The 25,704-nt window shown below is 39.1% G+C and overlaps 1 protein-coding gene across 1 annotated transcript in view; it reads left to right on the top strand.

The window, feature by feature from the left end:
- Window positions 1-414: 414 nt before the first annotated feature.
- The window catches only part of opcml (opioid binding protein/cell adhesion molecule-like), a 422,626-nt gene continuing 397,336 nt past the window's right edge, over window positions 415-25,704 (top strand). Inside the window, exon 1 of the mRNA XM_061898041.1 lies at window positions 415-1,047. Within this exon, the coding sequence (XP_061754025.1) occupies window positions 890-1,047 (158 nt within the window). The 5' untranslated portion in view covers window positions 415-889. The remainder of the gene's footprint in view (window positions 1,048-25,704) is intronic.

The raw sequence follows: 25,704 nt of genomic DNA, 5'->3' as shown, positions 1-25,704 counted from the left end.
AATATTGCAGTATTGCAATTTTTTTTCCCATTTATGAAATTACATTCATATTTTGTTGAAGTATTATTCAATAAACATATTTATAAAGGATTTTTGAATTGTTGCAATTTTTAGAATATTTAAAAAAAATCTCAAGTACCCCCAGGGGTACGAGTACCCCCATTTGAGAACCACCTCTGTAAAGTAATTAAAATTAAACTTGACACCCAGCGTGGGTCAGACTTCTTATTTAACTAATGAAGTCTTGGGGGCCAAACTGCAGACGCCAGAGGGCCGCACTTTGCCCGCGGGCTGCAGTTTGGACACCCCTGGTACATTGTGGTCGTTACACCTCGGCATAAAGAATGGCCGCAGCTTAAACAATTTGGACGGAAGCTGTTCTTGTTCTACCTGCTTCGTCCTAAAGGGGAGTGAGGAGACATGAAGGTTGTAGTGATGGCTAACACAACAACGTAATTAAAATAAGACACCGAGAGTGTTGGCAGCTCACACGGTGTCACGCGTTCGGAGGACAGTGAAGCACGGGAGGACTTTAGCATCTTCGTGGAAGCATCCATTTCACATCAGTTGGTGGAGGCGGTGCGCATTCTCTCCGTGAAGCGAACGTCGCCTTTTTTTTATTTATTTTTTTATTTCCCTCCCTTCTCCTTCCGACCTCACAAGTCAGTTTCCTCGAGCAGTTGGCGCCTCTCTCCTTCCGCGGACATACAAGGTGTTTCATAACCAGCAGCCTGTTTACTTGGCGACATCGTCGATATTTCTCCCCCCACGCGGAATTTGGAGTGGACGCCAAAACAAAACAAACAAACAAAAAAAGGAATAAACGGGACGTTTCAAGTTTTCCTGGAAGTTGCGCCGAGACAGAAACAAACAAAACAAAAAAAAAAACATGGGAATTTGTGGCTATTGGACTGTGTCGGGGAAATGCCTGGTGGTCCTCGGACTGAAATTATTATTCCTTGTACCCGCAGGAGTTCCGGCCAAAGGCGGGGATTCGATATTAAAGGACAACATCACAGTGAGACAAGGAGACAGCGCTGTCTTAAAGTAAGTCTTCGACTCAATCTTACATTGACCATCGCAATCCTCCGCATTGTCATAATAGTCCAGATTTAATCACGATATAACATAACGTACATTACAGCGTGAGGGATGCGACAGACGTATTTTTACATGGCTGCTGCATGGCTGTCATTGGAAAGTTATGGCACAGGATAAAGGACAAAAGTCGGTGCTCAGCCTCCCCTGCTCATTGCCCTTGAATGTTATTGATTGGTTGGTTAATGTCTTGGCGAAGATGCAAGAAGCTGAGATACTCAAAACCAGCATCAGCATGGCTTGTCTTCATATCGATTCCAGTGTGTGTTACAAATGCAATTAAGACTTTCATTTTCAAAGGTTCAGGGGAACAGAGGGCATGTTTAAAAAAAAAATAGAAGGTTCAGATTAAATGTCTGTAGATGAATACATCTTTTTAATTATGGTGATTATGATTATGTTCACGGTCTCTTTTTATTTTGTCTTTGTGTGGATATTTACCCTCAACACTAGAATTGGTTGCTTTGTATTGATTTAACCAATAAGCCAAGAATGCATGCATACACATGCATAATGTGCACACGCAAAATTTGACCCAATTTGATTAATGTCATATCGATGTAATGCAATTTGTGAAATCAATCTATTGGGGGCATTGAAGTAAGCAACTAGGAGAAGTTGAGATGTACCCAGCTCCTGCTTCTGTACTGTGTGTACTGTACACGTCACAAAGTGGTGCATCATATCAGTGATGAGCAGGCTAATACCAAAGCTAATTGTTATCATGAACAATTGCATCTATGGAGGCGCTGATCGATTGGTATTGGCTGATTGTCGTGAATAGGTATATGATCGCCATTGCCGATTGATGCCTTTAAATGCCTATCATAAACGCCGATCCCCTCTGGCTGACACTATTTATGTTTAGACCCCCAGCTGAAAACTGGCTGGCCTCTTAAGAATGTTACCTATTTATCATTTTCACATAGCATTATCACTGGAGGATAAGGGTAAACTTAGGGTGCATAAATGACTATTTTGATAGTCAGCTCGTTATCGATTATCTTAGTGGCCCTGTTCAGATTGCACACCAAATGTGATGATTTTTTTTGCCCTCAAATTAAGGCTGAAATGACGCGTCGACGTAGTCGACGTCATCGATGACGTAAATACGTCGACCCCGTTTTTGTGCGTCGACGCTTCGCATATTTACGTCACACTACCGTCATGGCAGAGCGCGAAGCAGACGATGCGAGGGATGTGAGCGAGGGGAAAAAAGCACGCCATAAGTCGTCAATAGAGGGAGTATTTCAATAAACGGCCTAATAATGTTGTATGCACACTGTGTCGAGCGGAAATGGCCTATCATAGCAGCACAACGGCTATGAACGAACGTTTGAAAAGAAAACACCCGTGTTCTTTCCATCACCATCAACTAGTCAATCGTCCGCGTGAGTATACGTTGTCATCATTACACAAAAACATGAATGTGTCATTTGTATCTGCGTTGTAAATTCATTAACTAAAGCCCCGTTTTGCTCTGAGAGTCGCGTTTGGCGTGCCTGTTCAGTGTTTACAAAGACGCGCTCCTCTTTAACGCTAACATTTAATTTGTTGTGCAAATACCTTTTACAACATTAACAGTTACATATGCTATGTACAAACGAACAATTAACTTTCACTTTAATCATACTATCATTGTTGTGTTATTAAACCAATTTAACAAGATAATGTGTGTAGTTACTAGACACACTTCTTGGCTCAGATTCAGATGAACTCCGCAACAATGACAGTAATGATGCTGACCTGGTCAGAAACGAGTTAGTGTCTTATTTTGGAGAATCCCCCATTTCCAAGGATGAAAACCCATTAAAATGGTGGAAAGAACATCAGGCAAGGTTTCCAAATCTGGCAATGCTGGCTCGGTCTTACCTCTCAGTTCCAGCCACATCGACCCCTTCTGAGCGCCTATTTTCAGCTGCTGGGAATATTGTAAACAAGAAAAGAACCAGCCTCACCCCGTAGACATGCTAACCTTTCTTCATTACAACTGTTAGTCACTCACTGCAATGCGTTATTGTGTACTGTGTTGGACTGGATGTTTTTTTGCACATTTTAAAAGCAATACCTAATGTCTACAGTGCTTCAGAATATTTAGATTGGCACTTTTTTGTGCTGGATGTTTATCTTTATTTTTGCACATTTTAAAGCAAAATAAGCAATACTTTTACTTTTGTTGAAATTTTTAAATCCAATCAGATCAAATCAACTTTATTTATAAAGCACATTTAAAATTGACCACAGGAGTAGCCAAAGTGCTGTACAATTTGCAGTTTAAAAGATAATACGAGGACCGAGCAAACAACACAACACAAACAGAACATGATAAAAAATAAATAAATAAAACATATAAACATAAGAACAGGTTCACAGCAGGTGTATAATGGGGCACCATTGCAGGATGGATATCACTAAGTGTTAAAAGTCAAGGAATAAAAGTATGTTTTTAAGACAGATTTAAAAACAGGAAGAGAGGAGGCTTGTCTAACACTCAGTGGTAGGTCGTTCCAGAGCTTGGGAGCAGCAGCAGCGAAAAACTGTTGTTACAGAATATTTTGTTTTGCACTTTTTTGAATTGGATATTTATATTTATTTTTGCACATTTTAAAGCAAAATAAGCAATACTTTTACTTTTGAAATGATTATACTATTGCAAAATAATCATTAATAATTAATCTATAGAGTAATTGATTAATCGAAAAAAATAATCCATTGTTTTCCATCATCTGCCTACTTCCTCGACACAACAGTCACAGCACAAACCCATGAACACGCTGATCTGCGGTGTGCCTTTTTTCTCGCGTAGTAGCGACTTTCTTATACTGTATATGGAATGGGGTGTTCTGTCAAAATGAACCGGTTCATCGAAAAAAGCTACCAGCGGTGCCTATTGATTTACGCTGCTGCCGTATTGAAAAAAAAAATACTTTATGTTACATGGCGTAGATATAGATGTCAAATAAAATATATAATAAATTACCACTTACTTGCAGCACATTTGACCAACTGCATATGCAAGTGATGTTTCTGCCACATTGGCGTCACATTGTGGCCTGTGCGCATTCATATTAGATTCTTATAAAGATCACATTTTACTTGCAGTGTAAATAGTCAGCTGGAAAAAATCAGATTTCAAAAAAATCAAATTAGAGCCAATTTATTTGGCTTGCAGTACAAACATAGTCTTAGATTAGTTGCTTTGTATTGATTTAACAAATAAGCGATGCATGCATACACATTCACACTCATTGTCTGTTGACATAGTTCAACCTATTTCAATTAATATCATTTAAATGTAATGCATTTATGAAACAGGCAGCACAGTGTAAGAGGGGTTAGTGCGTCTGCCTCACAATTCAAAGGTCCTGAGTAGTCCTGAGTTCAATACCGGGCTCGGGATCTTTCTGTGTGGAGTTTGCATGTCCTCCCCGTGACTGCGTGGGTTCCCTCTGGGTACTCCGGCTTCCTCCCACCTTCAAAAACATGCACCTGGGGATAGGTTGATTGGCAACACTAAATTGGCCCTAGTGTGTGAATGTGAGTGTGAATGTTGTCTGTCTATCTGTGTTGGCTCTGCGATGAGGTGGCGACTTGTCCAGGGTATACTCCACCTTCCGCCCGATTGTAGCTGAGATAGGCTCCAGCACCCCCGCGACCGCAAAGGGAATAAGCGGTAGAAAATGGATGGATGGATGGCATTTATTCATTGGGGGTTTTGAAGCAAGTAACCAGGAGAAGTTGATAGATACAAATCTTCTGCACTTGTACTCTATGTACTATACACGTCACAATATGGTACATCGTATCAGTAATGAGCAAGCTAAAAGCTAAGCTAATCCTTATAATGAACGATTGCGTCGATGGATGCGCTGATTGATCGGACATTGATCAGTATTGGCAGATTCATGTGAAAAAGTACATGATTGCCATTGCTGATTCATGTCTTTTTATGTTGATGACAAACACAGATCCTAGCTGACACTGTATTTTTTTTAGACTCCCGCCTGACAACCGGCTAGCCTCTTAGCAATGTTAACTGCGTTAAAGTATCATTTTCGCATAGCATTATCAATGGAGGATAAGGGTAAACTAGGGTTGCAACCAAAGACTACAACTATTCATAGCTCTAATTTACCCATTCACTTCTAAATTCAGCTTCAGATATCTGCTTTTCAATTCAGCTTCAGATATTTTAGGCATGTGGTAATTAACAAAGATGATTAATTCATTTAGAAATATTTATTTATAATGTAACTGTGCTGTTCATTATAATGTTGGAAAAACTAAATCAACTACCAAGCCTTTGTCCATGTAAAAGCAAGGACAGGACCAATGTTGACGAAAGTATACCTTCTTATAAAAATAAAGGACAGTAAAAAATAGCAACAATAAAAATAAACACCAAAGCTATTTAACTTCCCTTAAAATAGGTGGAATGGGTACATTATTGATTATTGATTAACTCCTGACATCTTTAGCTATCTCATAGACACAATTAATTCTAAACATTTAGCTATCTGATAGTATTCATGTGTCTTTGAGTCTGATTGACGTTTGTAATTGGGGCGACGCTGCTATACACCTTAAGTTCTTGAAAAAAAAAAAAACTTTAATTGATATAAACAAATTCGGTAGGCAGACTTCGGCTTAAATCTATTTTTCACACAACTTGTTAGCGAGCAAGATAACAAGCCAACTGTCTTACCGGGTTGAGATCGCATCCTCCAGATGTCTGACAACATGCCTCCGCTTTAAATGCTCCTGTATCACAGATGTACTGCCATAAAAAAACAAGGTCCGCATTGCAAAAAAGGCAAAAGTATTCATGTCTTTAACAAGATTAAGCTGACATGTTTCCACACTTTCCAAATTTTCACTTGTGACCAAAATAATAATCACAATTTTTTTCATCAATATTGAAAACACATTTATTTACTGTTAATTAAATTTTTTTTTATAGAACCTTCTTTTTTAAACAAACAGTATGTGAAATTGACTTTCATTTTAAAATACAACCACAAAATAATTAATGATAAAATAAAATTTACAAAGGGCTAACTAAAATAAATATGCTATTACAGAGTGCGATCCTAACGTGTAAACAAGCGTAACAATCCGATTGTGCACAAAAGGTACATACAAAGGAAATACAATGAATGATAAATGGGTTGTACTTGTATAGCGCTTTTCTACCTTCAAGGTACTCAAAGCGCTTTGACACTACCACATTCACCCATTCACACACATATTCACACACTGATGGAGGGGGCTGCCATGCAAGGCGCTAACCAGCACCCATCAGGAGCAAGGGTGAAGTGTCTTGCTCAAGGACACAACGGACGTGACGAGGTTGGTACTAGGTGGGGATTGAACCAGGGACCCTCGGGTTGCGCACGGCCACTCTCCCACTGAGTTACGCCGTCCCAAAGGAACATATTCATTGTACTGCTTGCAGTTGAGGACATACTTCTTTGGCCAAATAGAAAGTTTTTGAGAGGTGGATGGATACGGGTGCCTCGATGCACGGTTGATATTACGGCCGTCTGATTTTTGGGCACCCCTGCTTTTGTAGTTGTTTGTCAGGGGTTTGCGCCAGTGGCGGGCTGTGTACTCTGTTAGCAACCATTTTTAATGCTTAATGTGTTTCTGCAACTCGATGGATGTGCACACCAATGCAGCTTTGCCGTGCAACTCAATGTGGCGTTCTTTTTTGGTTTATCGGCATGGACGTATTTCCAGGTCTCAGCAATAGAGCGTGAGTTCCTTGATCAAAATGCGTGCCTGTTGGTACACTGTGGGTAACTCTGCATTAGGAGGGGAGGGTACGAATGTAATCATGATATTTATTAATTTTTCACATTATTTTCGGGAGCCAGTAGATTATCTACCTTCAACCTCTGTTGTCAGTCACTCTTACTGGCTCTCACATGAGTCCACATGTCTGTCGGTCGCCCCCTGGTGGTTGTGAACGTTCTTTGTTTAAAATGCAGCAGAGCCTGTTTTATACATATTAATATTGCCGACAATCACCTTCATTTAATCGTAGCTGCCAAAATCGTGATCACGATTAAAATGTGATTAATTGTGCAACCCTACCTGATGTTGTTACGAGTGGCCACGCTCATGAATTGAGAAACGTGGACCCCGACTTAAACAAGCTGTAAAACTTATTCAGGTGTTACCATTTTGTGGTCAATTGTATGGAATATGTACTGTACTGTGCAATCTACTAATTAAAGATTTAATCAATCAATCAAAAAAGACTTGTTGATGACGTCACCGACTGTGGTCGACAAAAGAGTTTGTCCTCGACAAATTTTATTGTCTATTTGTCAACAATGTCGAGGAATCGTTGCACCCCTAAGATTAACGTGTTCCACACCTGAGCAAGGCAGGAGAAATCAGTAATGTTAATCTTAAAGGTAATATATGATCGAAACTATAGGGATTAGGTCGATATTCAAATATTTCCAGAATGATTATTTGTTGTTTGTGTTCATGTTTACATACTCATGGAATAATTACCTGGACACAGAGGGATTTTGAGGGCAAAAATCAAAGGATTAAAATGAGTAGTCAATAGTGTTTTTTTTGCTTTGAACTAGTTGTTGTGTACTATTAATATTGTTTTGTACAAACTTGTACGTAATAAAAGATATCAAGACATGAGTGTAAATACTTTGTTGATATTGGTAAACAATCAACAGAATTTACCATGAATAAATATAAAAATGTACAGTTAATACATATGATTGGTATAGTAATTTGTTTCGAACCATCTCACTCATGGTTGATCAGAATGATGCAGTATCAAACATTGATCGGCCCATCCCTAATTACATTTCTTTACATTTTGATCTAGAATTTGTTCTATTATGCATCAAATCATTATTCAATCAATAAAAAATATACATGGACAATTTTTAAACTAGCATATTTGTTTTCCTTTGCTAACTTTTTTCAAATAATAATTTTTTATGAGTATGTTTTTCTTGTGACTTGCAAGTATCCCAAATATTGCTATAATAATTTGACACATTTTTCATGTGAACTAAAAACCCCTTGAATCTAGAGATGTGCATTTAATCATTATATTCCATTAATCTACAATGAGATATTTTTTTAGATTTTATTTAATTCATCATCTCTCTAAGAATATCTGAACTCATGTTAAGTGTCAGTGACATACAATAATGCTGGTTGTGTTACGTGTCTGTATCGACATATCTTGGGCCCCGAAGGAGCGACATAAGTCAGAGCAGTTTTAATAATAATAAAGGATTAGAGATATATATAGAGCTTTACAGACAGTCAAAGCGCCTTACAGTGAGAACTTAGAACCTATCATTCACAGATTGACATTGATGGTTTTCGAAGGTTTATTAGCATAAGGTGCATTAGACAATGGATTACTGTACACCAAAAATACACAATGAGCTGTCAAAGCTCTATGCAAAAACAAAATTAAAAAGAATAAATAAATAAACTAATCCAATAGGTACACTTAGATGGATAAAAAGATCTAGGCAGACACAATACACAAAACAGACAACATTCTGGAATAACAAGTACATAGAATGATGCCGAAAGGAAGTAAGAAAGGATACTAACCAGAAAAAAATAGCAATTCAAAACAGGAATGCCTTAGCAAAACTGGTGGCTAAAAGTGGTGAACACAAAGGAATAGTCCAGCGTCTTTCTGCTGCAGCCGCATGGGTTATTAAAAACCTCTTATAGCAGAGGGCAATCAGGCATAGGGCAAACATGGGCACTATGGTGAGAAATCAGAGACATCAAAATGAACACAAGCAGGAAAACAGGATTGTGACAAGTAGGATAAATGCTATTGTATGGATGTAGCTTAACATCCAAACAGTTGCATTTGTATTACAACCACACGTCCTTGATTGGTATTTGATGTAATATACCAACTCAATGTGGAATATACTCTTTAAACCTTTACAAATTAAAAGGGAAGAAGTAAAACATATTTTAACAATCAAATACCAATAATATACCTCAACAATTTTATAAAAATATTTTATGTTTTTCTTCCAAGAAAGGTATCTATCTATTTAAGTTAAAGTTAAAGTACCAATGATTGTCACCCACACACTAGGTGTGGAGAAATTATTGATCTCCCCCCGGGAGGTGAGGAGAGCAGTGGGCAGCAGTGGTCGCCCCTCCCCCCAGGAATAATTTTTGGTGATTTAACCCCAATTCCAATGCTTGATGCTGAGTGCCAAGCAGGGAGGTAATGGGTCCCATTTTATTGTCTTTGGTATGACTCGGCCGGGGTTTGAACTCACAACCTGTCGATCTCAGGGCGGACACTCTAAACAAACATAAAACATATACTTGTTTAAAGGAGACCTCTTATGCAAAATCAACTTTTAATATCCCTTGGTTTCTTTTTGTATTTGGGATTTGCACAAGTCCCGAAAATTTTAAATCAAACCATGGAGGCATGGCACAGATATTCATAAAGCAATCTTGCCTTCCTTCATTTTTCCTCCAAACGAGCCATTTGGAATTTGCCCAAATTGGGAATTTTTTTCTCATTGGTGACTTCAGCGGGTATCTCCATATGTGGTAAAGTTTTAGCCTAAGAGCTGTGCGTGAGTTCGCCACTGAAATCCAACCATGTAGTCAATAACTTCCTCTTTTTTCTCTATCCTCTTGTTGTGGGCAGACTGGCTCGTACATGCACATGTATCCTCTGCTGTTGCCATTTGTAATCCAAAGTAGTGTTTAGTTCCAACTTATACTGTATCTGTCAGCAGCATATCAACGGGGAGAAGACTCAGTCGAAGTGGAGCCACGTTAATAAGACAGAAAGGTCAGAAAGCGGTTTGAAGATGGTTTGTTAAAATATAATCTATGCACAATTTTGACCAAAGGACCCCCATTGTATGTTATGTAGATCACAAGGAAGTGTTTTAAATGTAAACAAAATATTCATATTTTAAGTAAGTGTGGAAGTAATTTTTGAGCACATTCAACATTCCGTAATAGTCTTGAGCACTGTAATATTAAATTTTAATGTCGTTTAATCATCTGGTAATGCTTACTACGTTTATCATTTTACTTCCACTTTACAATTAAATTATGCATTATTCTGTTTTGGTGTGTCACAGGGGTCACCTTAATGGTTCCCCAATGGGCACATATGTAAAAATAGCACATTTACCAGTGAATCACTTCCAAAATGTATTTTCTTGTAATGCTATTCTTTTTAAATGACACTTGCATTGATATACCGGTAGATTAAATTGGCTATATAATTAAAAAACAACAGCATTAATACATTTATAAAATCTTGTTGAAAGGTCAGTGTTGTGTGGTCAGCATTATCCTAGCATTGATGGGAGACCAGACAAGCTAGCAAGCACATCAAAGATGAGATAAATGGCTAACTAGTCCCAAATACATGGCAGAATAAAGAAAGCAAAGCAAATTTTTATCACAGCAAATAAGAAGAAGGATTATTTTCACTAATTTGAGTGTTTCATTTACAGGGCAACAAGAAAGTTACACAATGTGGACAGACATTTTTTAATATACGTCCCAAATTTTTACTACTGTGAAGAGAGCCGCATGTGTCATTTACGGGGCGACTGTGGCGAGGGCAAAAAGACACAATGTGGTGTGACATTACAATAATTGACGGACAAGCAACCAAGTAACTACGGACTACTGCGTACTACGGACAGCAAATAAAGACAGCTTTGTGTAAGTAGTATTTAAACCACAGTTCATGAAATGCAAAGGCATTGTTGGTGACTTGTGAAATGCACAAGGTCATTTCCTACATGAGGTTATGAAGTGATCATTTGAAAATATAACAATTGAGGGTATTGTTAGAAATAACAATGATACTGATATTTCTTTATTACCTTGTTAAATCCATCCATCAGTTTCTACCGCTTATTCCCTTTTGGGGTCGCGGGGGGTGGTGGCGCCTATCTCAACTACAATCGGGCGGAAGGCGGTGTACACCCTGGAGAAGTCGCCACCTTATCGCAGGGCCAACACAGATAGACAGAAATCATTCACACTCACATTCACACACTAGGGCCAATTTAGTGTTGCCAATCAACCTATCCCCAGGTGCATGTCTTTGGAAGTGGGAGGAAGCCGGAGTACCCGGAGGGAACGCACGCATTCACGGGGAGTACATGCAAACTCCACACAGAAAGATCCCGAGCCTGGGATTGAACCCAGGACTGCAGGACCTTCGTATTGTGAGGCTTTTAAATGATGTCGGTGAGTCTTGGTAGACCCTGCGTCCCCTATCTTGGTGCATAACTCCCAACACACCCACTGTGTGGTGCATCAGATACTCAACTCGTCTCCCTCCCACAGAGGGAGTGAAGGGGTTCAATGTCCAATGATCGTCAAATAATATTATAATACACTTGTAATCTTAAGTGAAGTGTCAAAATAGAGAACTTTAAAACAACAGTAAATTAGCTAACAGTCTTTACTTGGGATGTCAAGGAATACCAGACGATTTGGAGGAGTCTGATTCGACTATAAACCTCGCATTTAAATCCTTCTCCTTCAATGGATTGGAGACTCAAGTTACAAATTTCCCAAATTTTGATATTTTTGCTTCGAAGTTGAAATGATGAAAAGAAGGAGTTCGATAAACAATCACTTTATTAAAAGGAATTACACCCGTCTTTCAATGCAGGGTCAAATACAGAGGACACATTTCACCAACCCTAGTGTGTCTGTGGCAATCATTGGTACTTTAACTTAACTTAAACTTTGACAGTGCGATCTAAAGTGTGCTTTGAGTTAAACCATTTAATTTATACCATGTTTAGATGGGACAAATCTTAAATGAGATCTGTGTTTTTTGTTTTTCAACGAAGACTATATTCCGTAAATTTATTTTTTTAACGTGGAGAGGTTCATATTACCATTAATTTCCTTCTTTTTCCTCCTTTTTAGTTATATGTCCATCCATGTGACAGTACTGACATCTAGTGAACTGTGTATATTACTACATATAGTCATAATCTGTCTTTGCGGACACGTCCCCATTAGCAACGCCCCAACTGGGAAAATCTGAGAAAGCAGATGCTCTATCGAAGACAGATCTAGTCAGTCTTTACTACTTACTGGGATTTCTCCCTCCTTGAATCAGGACTATATTGTTTACCTTCACAGACAACCTTCTCCACTTTTGCAATCAAATATCTTTGGCAGCTTAGTCACGGATGATAATGCTAATTTACGCTCTTGGGTCAGACACTTATTTCCATTTACTTTTTAATGGTACTTTAGTTATTATTAATAGTTTATTGTTTTTATTTAAATAGTTTTGTCATCCTATTTTAGTCAATTATTAGTAATATGTTTTCAGTTATGAGTGTTGTACCGGTAATTATACAATGTACTTATTTAATAATAATTTTTACATTTTAACTCGATGTTTTGTTGATATGGTACATTCATGTTTGTTGACAACGCCTAGCATGACTGTACAAGCCAATTCTTGAGAACCAGTTTCTGTTGCACTTGGACCACATTCACATGTCTAACTTGTCCAGGGTGTAAACGCCTCCCGCCCAAATGCAGCTGAGTTAGGCTTCAGCACCTCCCGCGTCCCCAAACGGGACAAGTGGTAGAAAATGGATGGATTGATGTCTGATAAAATACTACTCCTCTGCAGAACTTTGTCATTCAAAGTTTGCTTCTCCATGTCACTTTGTCACAAAGGCTTATCCTCATTTGTAAAAAAATGTTTTGATTTGCAAACCTTGTCTGTTCAGGGCCGTAGATTTTCAATGGCTGTCCTAAACTATACACTTAAAATGGTGAAGTCATAAATTACCTTGAAGATGATTAACTTAAGATAGCCAATGAGCATTGTTTTATCGGCCAACGCTGTTTAGCATCTCATTCAGCAATAGAGATTGGACATTGTCTGTTGTTAACATACCGTATTTTTCAGAGTATAAATCGCTCCAGAGTATAAATCGCACCTGCCGAAAATGCATAATAAAGAAGAAAAAAAAAACATACATAGGTCGCACTTGAGTATAAGTCGCATTATTTGGGAAAATGTATTTGATAAAACCCAACACCAAGAATAGACATTTGAAAAGCAATTTAAAATAAATAAAGAATAGTGAACAACAGGCTGAATAAGTGTACGTTATGTGATGCATAAATAACCAACTGAGAACGTGCCTGGTATATTAACGTAACATATTATGGTAAGAGTCATTTAAATATCTATAACATATAGAACATGCTATACGTTTACCAGAGAGCCTGTCACTCCTAATCGCTAAATCCCATGAAATCTTATACGTCTAGTCTCTTACGTGAATGAGCTAAATAATATTATTTGACATTTTACGGTAATGTGTTAATAATTTCACACATAAGTCGCTCCTGAGTATAAGTCGCACGCCTGGCCAAACTATGAAAAAAACTGCAACTTATAGTCCGAAAAATACGGTTATACTTTTTTAGGCCTTCACTAGCAATATTGCTAAAATTTTGACGAAGTACATTTGCAAGTTGTAGGTGTTTCCATTAAAGAGTGTTTTGCAACCGTAACTGTAATTCTCGTAAAATCTTGTCCCACGAGACTCCTATTTCCTCAAATTGGACGCTTTGCGATTCCATGTTGAGTAGGTGATCGCTCAAAGGCTACGACTTTACGTATGGCAGCGGCCACAAATAAAGGATTTTGCGGAATTGTCAATGAGGAATTCACAGACGAATTGTGGATTCAAGGGCCTCCTCGACATTATTCGGGCATGTGGGTCTTTCCGAGGTTTCGGGTCGGCCTCTTTTAGCGGGAAAGGAACTGCGAGACAGCCCAGTGCCACCTTGCTCTGCCTGGCTGACAGATTTGAAGCGAGACCAAAACAACCCGTCTGCCCAAGTTGTCCTGCATCGGCGCCCCGCTGGTTTGGTGTAGAGGTGTCCTGCAAATGTGTAAAAAGTGTTTCCATCATGCTTTTGTGACACACTTCAATATCGAAACCTCTGAAAAGCAACTTCATTAGAGCGGAAACATGTTTAAGCAATATTTTAGAGGTTTTTCAAATTGTTTGAGAGGTTTTTCAAATTGTGATTGTTTCCATTACCTATTTGTTTTTGCTATATTTAGGTTTTGTGCTTTTCTAGGGGTAATGGAAATGCAGATATTGTCTCACCAGCTGTAGTTTCATAAACATAATGCACATAACACTAATCATGTGTTTTATTACTTGGAAACACTCTGGAGGCAATTTTGAAAAAAAGCTCATTTATTGGTTGTGTAATACTTTACTCAGAAAAGTAAGTACACATGAATAAGCAAATAATGTTTACCTATACGTATATTTGCTCTACATAATGTTCAAAGAGAGAGTAAAAACTGTGCAGTACATGCTGTGTACATACTGTAACATCATGAAAAATAGAAGATGGCTGTAGAAACAAGTCTGTCTTTATAAGAATATAAAGCTCAATATGCAACCACACATTTTTGGAAACTACAAGGCACTAAATGCATTAGTAGGAGCTATTTCCTTCGATGCACTGCCTGGTGTCACAACTGTGACACACAAGAAAAGCATCCCATCACTAAAATACAGTACATTTGTCTGGCAATGACATTCATATTACATAAATGCTTTGCGGCAAAGTTTCATACACTTTATCAGGGTTCACCAACCTTTTGGAACCCTAGGCCTACTTTGAGAGCACCAAGTAGTACAGAGTATTGCCAGTTTAATCCACTGCACACTGTGCAGACATTGTCCACAATGATGATTTCTCAAAATAACTATCACATATTATTTAACAAGGTAGGAAATAGATAGATATCAACATGCATCACAGTTTCTATCAATAACAGCAATTGTTTGTTTTTTCAAATGAACACTTTGTAGTAAGTAAACATGTTCTATTATCACAATCCATCAAAACATTTTTGAATCATAAATTTTGTAGCGTCAAATTTGTACGAGTCATGTTAAATAATATTCTGTATTAACTTTTTAAAGTTTTAATTGTAATTTTCCTGAAGGAACTCTCCTGAAGGAATCAATAAAGTAATATCTATCTATATTAGATCTAGTTAAGGCATGACTGCATTACGTCCTGTGCTGTAGCCGGGACCTGTTGCCTTTAGAAACTGTCGGACATAACGGTACTCATCTTCAAATGACGTAAATAAACAATTGATACATTTACTTACTTCGCCTTGGTGTTCAAAATAAAGTGATTATATTACAAACCTGAAAAAATATAGAAAGAATGCCATTATAAGTTAATGTTACTAACAAAGACATTTGTAAATGTGTTAGCATTACGATACGATATGCAAATATGCACGAAAACCAATTTACAGACATCACACATGGGACAGTGTAGTACGGGGGTCGGGTGGATTCTGAAAATAATAGGAAAATAACAATATATTATTTATGATATCATTGACACCCCCACCCGGAGAATAACCAATAGACCCGCCAACAGGCAGACATTTTTAACATTAAACACGCCTGCACGCCTCTGTCTCCTCGACCTAACATTCGCCGCTCTCGGCCACACCCCTCGAGGATGGCCGCTGCTGCACATTACACCCACTCATTCCGCAAACGCGCTTTGCAGGACGTGAACAAAATCAATCGAGCTGCAACAACGCATTAAGGCTGACTGTTGCAATATATATATATATATATATATATATATATATATGTGTAACCATCTCATGCAAGATGGCGGCGCCCGGACGGGCTGCGACACTGCGGTGCTCTTGCTAAAGATGGAACATTTGGCGGAAATGCCGGACAGTTCTGCAGACTTCATGGCTGGCTCGCATCGTGGTCACTCCGTGATCACGTACGACCGCCAGACACTTCTGGATATGGACATATCGGGCCGTTTTAAACTGATAGACGCGGGCGTGCTAAACATGCTAACTAGCATGGGAATACGTCGGCGGCTACATCCAGCGGCCTGTGAAGCAGGGGAGTCTAGTAGCAGCGGGGGCCGTCTACGGAGCAGACGCCAGCGGTGTGATCGGAAACGCGGATGCCGAGCGGGGCTAAAAACAAAGCAGAAGGCTAATCCCCACAGAACACCACTTCCCTCCACCCTGAAGACGGATTTAAATAAAGGATGCGAGACTACTGGTCTGGGTAAGGAGTCAGTTAAATTAGAACAAGTTTTTTCTGCTTTGAGTGTTTCAGAGTTGGACATGTGTTTTACTGAGGTGGCTAACTATGATGCGTGCAGTTTATCAAAGCAACAAACAAACAATCGGAAAATCCCCGTTACTGAGGTGGCTAACCATGATGCGTGCAGTTTATCAAAGCAACAAACAAACAATCGGAAAATCCCCGTTACTGAGGAGGCTAACCATGATGCGTGCAGTTTATCAAAGCAACAATCAAACAATCGGAACATTCCCGTCGTATCAATTCCTAGATATGGTCGTAATTATACTGAATGCACTGGGCATAATAAACACAACATTATTAATATTGCTACTACGGATAATTTGATCAAAAATTCCCTAAAACAGCCCACTACCTATAATATAGGTTTTTTAAACATAAGATCATTGTCTCCCAAAACGTTGTTAGTTAATGATATCATCAGAGACAACAATCTTAACGTCACCGGTCTCAGTGAAACCTGGCTTAAACCAAACGACTTTTTTGCGCTAAATGAGGCATGTCCTCCTAACTTTACACATGCGCATATTGCCCGTCCGCTTAAAAGGGGTGGGGGGGTCGCACTAATATACAACGAAAACTTTAACCTTAGTCCTAACATAAATAATAAATATAAATCGTTTGAGGTGCTTACTATGAGGTCTGTCACACCGCTGCCTCTACACCTGGCTGTTATCTACCGCCCCCCAGGGCCCTGTTCGGACTTTATCAATGAATTCTCAGAGTTCGTTGCTGATCTAGTGACACACGCCGATAATATAATCATAATGGGGGACTTTAATATCCATATGAATACCCCATCGGACCCACCGTGCGTAGCGCTCCAGACTATAATTGATAGCTGTGGTCTCACACAAATAATAAATGAACCCACGCATCGCAACGGTAATACGATAGATCTAGTGCTTGTCAGGGGTATCACCGCTTCCAAAGTTACGATACTCCCGTATACTAAAGTATTGTCCGATCATTACCTTATAAAATTCGAGGTTCAGACGCATGTTCGTCAAACTAATAATAATAATAACTGCTATAGCAGCCGCAACATTAATGCTGCCACAACGACAACTCTTGCTGACCTACTGCCCTCGGTAATGGCACCATTCCCAAAGTATGTGGGCTCTATTGATAACCTCACTAACAACTTTAACGACGCCCTGCGCGAAACCATTGATAACATAGCACCGCTAAAGTTAAAAAAGGCTCCAAAAAAGCGCACCCCGTGGTTTACAGAAGAAACTAGAGCTCAGAAATTATTATGCAGAAAGCTGGAACGCAAATGGCGCACGACTAAACTTGAGGTGCACCATCAAGCATTTAGTGATGGTTTAATAACTTATAAACGCATGCTTACCTTAGCTAAAGCTAATTATTACTCAAATCTCATCCACCGTAATAAAAACGATCCTAAATTTTTGTTTAGTACGGTAGCATCGCTAACCCAACAAGGGACTCCTTCCAGTAGCTCCACCCACTCAGCTGATGACTTTATGCAATTCTTTAGTAAGAAAATTGAAGTCATTAGAAAGGAGATTAAAGACAATGCGTCCCAGCTACAACGGGGTTCTATTAACACTGACACGATTGTATATACGGCGGATACTGCCCTCCAAAATAGTTTCTCTCGTTTTGAGCAAATAACATTAGAGGAATTGTTACAACGTGTAAATGGAATAAAACAAACAACATGTTTACTTGACCCTCTTCCTGGGAAACTGATCAAGGAGCTCTTTGTATTATTAGGTCCATCAGTGCTAAATATTATAAACTTATCACTTTCCTCGGGCACTGTTCCCCTAGCATTCAAAAAAGCGGTTATTCATCCTCTTCTTAAAAGACCTAACCTCGATCCTGACCTCATGGCAAACTACCGACCGGTGTCTCACCTTCCCTTTATTTCAAAAATCCTCGAAAAAATTGTTGCGGAGCAGTTAAATGAACACTTAGCGTCTAACAATCTATGTGAAACCTTTCAATCCGGTTTCAGGGCAAATCACTCGACGGAGACAGCCCTCGCAAAAATGACTAATGATCTATTGCTAACGATGGATTTTGATGCGTCATCTATGTTGCTGCTCCTCGATCTTAGCGCTGCTTTCGATACCGTCGATCATAATATTTTATTAGAACGTATCAAAACACGAATTGGTATGTCAGACTTAGCCCTGTCTTGGTTTAACTCTTATCTTACTGATAGGATGCAGTGTGTCTCCCATAACAATGTGACCTCGGACTACGTTAAGGTAACGTGTGGAGTTCCCCAGGGTTCGGTCCTTGGCCCTGCACTCTTCAGCATCTACATGCTGCCGCTAGGTGACATCATACGCAAATACGGTGTTAGCTTTCACTGTTATGCTGATGACACCCAACTCTACATGCCCCTAAAGCTGACCAACACGCCGGATTGTAGTCAGCTGGAGGCGTGTCTTAATGAAATTAAACAATGGATGTCCGCTAACTTTTTGCAACTCAACGCCAAAAAAACGGAAATGCTGATTATCGGTCCTGCTAGACACCGAACTCTATTTAATAATACAACTCTAACATTTGACAACCAAACAATTAAACAAGGCGACACGGTAAAGAATCTGGGTATTATCTTCGACCCAACTCTCTCCTTTGAGGCACACATTAAAAGCGTTACTAAAACGGCCTTCTTTCATCTCCGTAATATCGCTAAAATTCGCTTCATTCTGTCCACTAAAGACGCTGAGATCATTATCCATGCGTTTGTTACGTCTCGCCTCGACTACTGTAACGTATTATTTTCGGGTCTCCCCATGTCTAGCATTAAAAGATTACAGTTGGTACAAAATGCGGCTGCTAGACTTTTGACAAGAACAAGAAAGTTTGATCACATTACGCCTGTACTGGCTCACCTGCACTGGCTTCCTGTGCACTTAAGATGTGACTTTAAGGTTTTACTACTTTCGTATGAAATACTACACGGTCTAGCTCCATCCTATCTTGCCGATTGTATTGTACCATATGTCCCGGCAAGAAATCTGCGTTCAAAGGACTCCGGCTTGTTAGTGATTCCCAAAGCCCAAAAAAAGTCTGCGGGCTATAGAGCGTTTTCCGTTCGGGCTCCAGTACTCTGGAATGCCCTCCCGGTAACAGTTCGAGATGCCACCTCAGTAGAAGCATTTAAGTCTCACCTTAAAACTCATTTGTATACTGTAGCCTTTAAATAGACTCCCTTTTTAGACCAGTTGATCTGCTGTTTCTTTTCTTTTTCTTCTATGTCCCACTCTCCCCTGTGGAGGGGGTCCAGTCCGATCCGGTGGCCGTGTACTGCTTGCCTGTGTATCGGCTGGGGACATCTCTGCGCTGCTGATCCGCCTCCGCTTGGGATGGTTTCCTGCTGGCTCCGCTGTGAACGGGACTCTCGCTGCTGTGTTGGATCCGCTTTGGACTGGACTCTCGCGACTGTGTTGGATCCATTGTGGATTGAACTTTCACAGTATCATGTTAGACCCGCTCGACATCCATTGCTTTCCTCCTCTCTAAGGTTCTCATAGTCATTATTGTCACAGACGTCCCACTGGGTGTGAGTTTTCCTTGCCCTTATGTGGGCCTACCGAGGATGTCGTGGTGGTTTGTGCAGCCCTTTGAGACACTAGTGATTTAGGGCTATATAAGTAAACATTGATTGATTGATTGATTGATCTGATTGGTTACATACAAAGCCAATCAGCAGTGTGTATTCAGAGCGATGTAAGCAGTGCGTATTCAGAGTGCATGTAGTCAATGCTTCAGCATCGAGCAGATAGGAGTATAGCAGGGGAGCAGCGGACAGCGTACTCTCCCCAAATTATAAAAAACACTATCAGAGCTACCAACTGACTTGAAAAACTTCCCAACTTAGCCACAAATCTGCGAAGTAACCACATCAATAACGACACTATTCTTTAGGGATCTATACAAAGTACTGGTATGTTTTAGTACTGGTTTCTAATTGGGTCAATCCTCCTGAACCGTGAAGTTTCTGGACTAATGATACTGCTTCCAGTATTCCATCTTATCGTCATAATTATGACAGGCTGTCTCATGCGATTCAGCTGCTGCTGCATACTCATAACAAGTCAGCTTGGAATAATTGCAAATAGAAAGTAATTTTTTTAAAATGTTGCCTATTGTTGACAATCATTATAAAAGACATGACGACTGGTTTATTTTTTTTTTTTAATGCATTTGAAATAGTAAATAAATAATGTATTTGAACGTCTAAACGGAAGCTGCTGTTTAGTTTACATGGCGGCACTTAATTAGATCTTGCACTCAACTTGACCTCAGCTTGCTTTTCTCTGTATTTAATTGCTGCTACTTAAGCAAACAACAGTAAATACCTGGTAGTGTTTTTTTTAAATGTTATTTTCTGTAAGTGTACGGATTTCAATGCACTACAGTTATTAATTTTGCTATTTGTTCCTAAATAATACAGGCACCTCTTGTTTTGTATTTGTTTATTTAAAAAAATAAACACACAACATTGTTGAGAAACTTGTGGAAGTTTTTTTTTAAACTGCCGCCAATCTATTTTTTTCTCAAGAGTGAAAGGTGGTGTTGGCTTCTATCATTTAATTGTTGATAGAATGGGTCTTAATTTTTCCTGAAGTGTATCAATATTTGCTTTCTTTAGAACACTTTCCGAAGAAAGTGGAAGGCTTTTATGGTAATAATCGGTACCGTTTTGTTTGTGATCACCTACTACTCTATTATGGGGACGGCGTGGCGCAACCCAGGGGTCCCTGGTTCAATCCCCACCTAGTACCAACCTCGTCACGTCCGTTGTGTCCTGAGCAAGACACTTCACCCTTACTTGTGATGGGTGCTGGTTAGCGCCTTGCATGGCAGCTCACTCCGTCAGTTTGTAAATGTGTGTGTGAATGGGTAAATGTGGAAGTAGTGTCAAAGCGCTTTGAGTACCTTGAAGGTAGAAAAGCGCTATACAAGTACAACCCATTTATCATTTATCATTTATTATGGAACAGGGTCAGGTTTGAAAACAGACTGATGCATCAAATTAAAGGTTAGCAAGCTCTTTCACCTTGGCTTCACCTGATAGTATTTCATCTGATACATGTCTACTTAGTCAATATATTGTACACAATATGTGTGAACAGTCCTTTCATTGAAATTAGCAATATTTCCAGTTGACTCTACAGACTTAGTTTGTGCACCCTGCTCACTAACTATTAGTAAGAATGAATAATATAGTAGTGGACAAATTTGTTGAGGTTGCATTTATCTATTGTAATTGTGTTCAAGATTCCTTACAATGTTAATCAATGTCATGATCACAACGCCTCGCAACCATCCATCCATTGTCTACCGCTGGTCCATTTCGGGATTGCGGGGTGTGCTAAAGCCAATCTCAGCTGCATTCGGGCGAAAGGCGGGGTACAACCTGGAAAGGTCACCATCTCATCACAGGGCCAACACAAATAGACAGACACTCACATTCACACACTAGGGCCAATTTAGTGTTGCCAATCAACCTATCCCTAGGTGCATGCTTTTGGAGGTGGGAGGAAGCCGGAGTACCCAGAGGGAACCCACACAGTCACGGGGAGAACATGCAAACTCCACCCAGGACATTCATATTGTGAGGCAAATGCACTAACCCTTGTTACACCGGGCTTCCCGGCCTCGCATGCAAATAAACAATTTTGGAATTTTTTTTTTAAAGTGTACAAGCATGCTTTTCTTGTAAGGTTTTAAGAAAAAAAAAAAAAAACTAACTCAAATGCACAATGTGATTACCAGAAACAACAAAAGGGGAGCACATGTATGATGGTCTGTGTTGTTTTTTTCAAATCAGCACCCGAATGAAATGCTTGCTATTATGTGTAAAATATGTGCATTTCTTGAGTATATGCCATTCCTGGAACAAACCAAACTTATTTTTTTCACTGAATTGTTTTAATTACATTAATCCATATTTATCATGTATTTTTTTTCATACCTCTCAGTTTACAAAAAAAAAAAAAAAAGGCAATTAGCTCATTGAGCTGTGTTTCACATTTTTATCATGCAAGTATATTTTATTATTTTCAGTTGGTAAAACAAATATCCCCATTATTTGCTCATTCTATTTGTGTTAGATCGCCTTTTAAAAACCTATCTCTCGGTAAATGCAAATACAATAGACGATTCAATGATAAATGTATTTAAGTTACCGTCAAAGATTACTTCTCAGTTGACAACTCCCAGAACAAAAACATAAGGAACTTCTTGCAGGGCTGGAGTACCTAATGTCTTTTAGCCTTTTTTATTTGTTTGAAAGGAGTTTTATGCCATCCACAAATGTTAAAATAATGCAACTGGTCTATTGTTGTTGTTTAAGATGTTTCAGAGTTGCATCCATGACCTGATGACTGACAATATACAGTGAAACATCAATTTACAAACCCTTCTGTATGTGGACTTTTCTGTTTACAAACTTTTACGTTACTCTTCATTCATTTACAGTATTTTGTGTCCTACTAGCAGCCATTTTTTGCTTGCTCATATTGAAGTTACGGTGGCAAGTTTTTAATTGTAATGAGAGCTGGCTTTTTTCACAGTATGAGACAAACTCTCCACTAGAGTTGTACGGTATACCGCGATACAAATTAACCATTTTCGGTACTATACTGCCTCTGAAACGTACCGTGCTCGCGTCGAAGTCACGTCGTGACATTGCTGGTTTACTAGTTGGGTCGCACACAATCACGGAGTACTTACAAGCAGACACAATGTGTAGACAGAAAAGGGAAAAACAACGCATTTGGCTTAAAGGCCTACTGAAATGAGATTTTCTTATTTAAACGGGGATAGCAGGTCCATTCTATGTGTCATACTTGATCATTTCGCGATATTGCCATATTTTTGCTGAAAGGATTTAGTAGAGAACATCCACGATAAAGTTTGCAACTTTTGGTGCTGACAAAAAAGCCCTGCCTTTACCGGAAGTCGCAGACGATGACATCACAAGTGTGGGGGTTCCTCACATATTCACATTGATTTTAATGGGAGCCTCCAACAAAAAGTGCTATTCAGACCGAGAAAACAATTTCCCCATTAATTTGAGCGAGGATGAAAGAATCGTGTTTGAGGATATTGATAGCGACGGACTAGAAAAAAAACAAAAACGCAATTGCATTGGGACGGATTCAGATGTTTTTAGACACATTTACTAGGATAATTCTGGGAAATCCCTTATCTTTCTATTGTGTTGCTAGTGTTTTAGTGAGTTTAACAGTACCTGATATTCCGAGGTGTGTTTCCACGGGTGTCTTGACGCCAGTGTCTCAGGGGAGTTGCCGGCAGCGGTATGGACGTCACAAGCTCAGCTGATATCCGGTAAGAAGCGACTTTTTACCACAATTTTCTCACCGAAACCTGCTGGTTGACATTCCGTCGTGATTCATGTTCGCTTGACCGCGTTCTGATCCATAGTAATGTTTCACCTCCAAGAATTTTAAACAAGGAATCACCGTGTATTTGTGTGGCTAAAGGCTAAAGCTTACCAACTCCATCTTTCTACTTTGACTTCTCCAATATTAATTGAACAAATGGCAAAAGATTCAGCAACACATATCTCCAAAATACTGTGTAATTATGCGGTTAAAGCAGACGACTTTTAGCTGTGTGTGTGTGCAGCGCTCATATTTCCTAAAAACCCGTGACGTCTTGCGTACACGTCATCATTACACAACGTTTTCAAGACGAAACTCCCGGGAAATTTGAAATTGCAATTTTGTAAACTAAAAAGGCCGTATTGGCATGTGTTGCAATGTTAATATTTCATCATTGATGTATAAACTATCAGACTGCGTGGTGGGTAGTAGTAGGTTTAGGTAGGCCTTTAAAACTAACAATAAAGGTGAAGTTATAACACTGAAACGCTCTCAGGAAGCGGTGCGTTAAGAGATGGCTAGCTAGCTAGCGGCTAACGTCCAGCCACAGTTTGCAGTGTTTTAGCTACTTCTAAATCATTAACCCTTGTCTCCAAGGCGACGAATAAAGTACATTTCTCACAAGTATCATCCCTGCAGGACGAGGAACAACTAAACATGCTTCACTACACACTGTAGCTCACCGGCATTAAAATGTAAACAAACCCCTTTGGTGAATCTACAACTAACATCCACTGTAATAATATCAAGTACTGGCACGTATCTTGTCGATACTACTATGATTACATCTATTTATTGCCATCGCAACGTCTTCTTTTTTTTTTTTTAATGTATATTATGTTTATAAACTCAGGAACTATGTCCCTGGACACATGAGGACTTTGAATATGACCGATCCTGTAACTACTTGGTATCAGATTGATACCCAAATTCGTGGTATCATCCACAACTAATGTAAAGTATCAATCAACAGAAGAATACGTGATTTCATTTTAACAGAAGTGTAGATGGAACATGTTAAAATAGAAAGTAAGCAGATATTAACAGTAAGTGAACAAGTAGATTAATATTTAATTTTCTAGCACTTGTCCTTAATAACGACAAAATAATAGAATGATAAATGTGAAGTGAATTATATTTATATAGCACTTTTCTCTAGTGACTCAAAGCGCTTTACATAGTGAAGCCCAACATCTAAATTACATTTAAACCAGTGTGGGTGGCAATGGGAGCAGGTGGGTAAAGTGTCTTGCCCAAGGACACAACGGCAGTGACTAGGATGGCGGAAGCGGGAATCGAACCTGCAGCCCTCCAGTTGCTGGCACGGCCACTCTACCAACCGAGCTAAACCGCCCCACACAATATGTTGCTGCATATGTCAGCAGCTAAATTAAGAGCCTTTGTTTGTTTACTTACTACTAAAAGACAAGTTGTGTAGTACAGTGGTTCTCAAATGGGGGTACGCGTACCCCTGGGGGTACTTGAAGGTATGCCAAGGGGTATATGAGATTTTTTTTTTATATTCTAAAAATAGCCACAATTCGAAAATCCTTTATAAATATATTTATTGAATAATAATACTTCAACTTGTTCCATAAATATTGTCTTCAAGAAAAGTTTGTTTTGCATAATAGGTCATTTTAATTAGAAATAAGTCTGTCCTGCTTAACTTAAAACAGAATAAATCCAATATGCAAATTTAGTATAGAGCAGGTATTCAACCTTCATCACTCCAAAAATAAAGATTTCTGTTTTATTAATATGATGGGCACTATTTCAATTGTGCGTTATTTATAAAGCAGATCTCCACTCAAGCAGTGTATTTATTGTATTAATGTGATACTGTGTTAACTTGAGGTTAAATAGAAGCATAATGTCAGAATTGAACACTTACCAAAAGTTGAGAGAAATATAATTTGACCTTTTGATGAGTTCCTGTATCATTAGCTTCCTGTTAGACTCTTGTAGTGTCAGTATTGTAAAGGTGGAGACATAATGTTTATGTT

This window comes from Nerophis ophidion, linkage group LG04, assembly GCF_033978795.1.
Source record: "Nerophis ophidion isolate RoL-2023_Sa linkage group LG04, RoL_Noph_v1.0, whole genome shotgun sequence".
Taxonomy (NCBI): Eukaryota; Metazoa; Chordata; class Actinopteri; order Syngnathiformes; family Syngnathidae; genus Nerophis; species Nerophis ophidion.
This window is presented reverse-complemented; position numbering and strand designations above follow the sequence as displayed.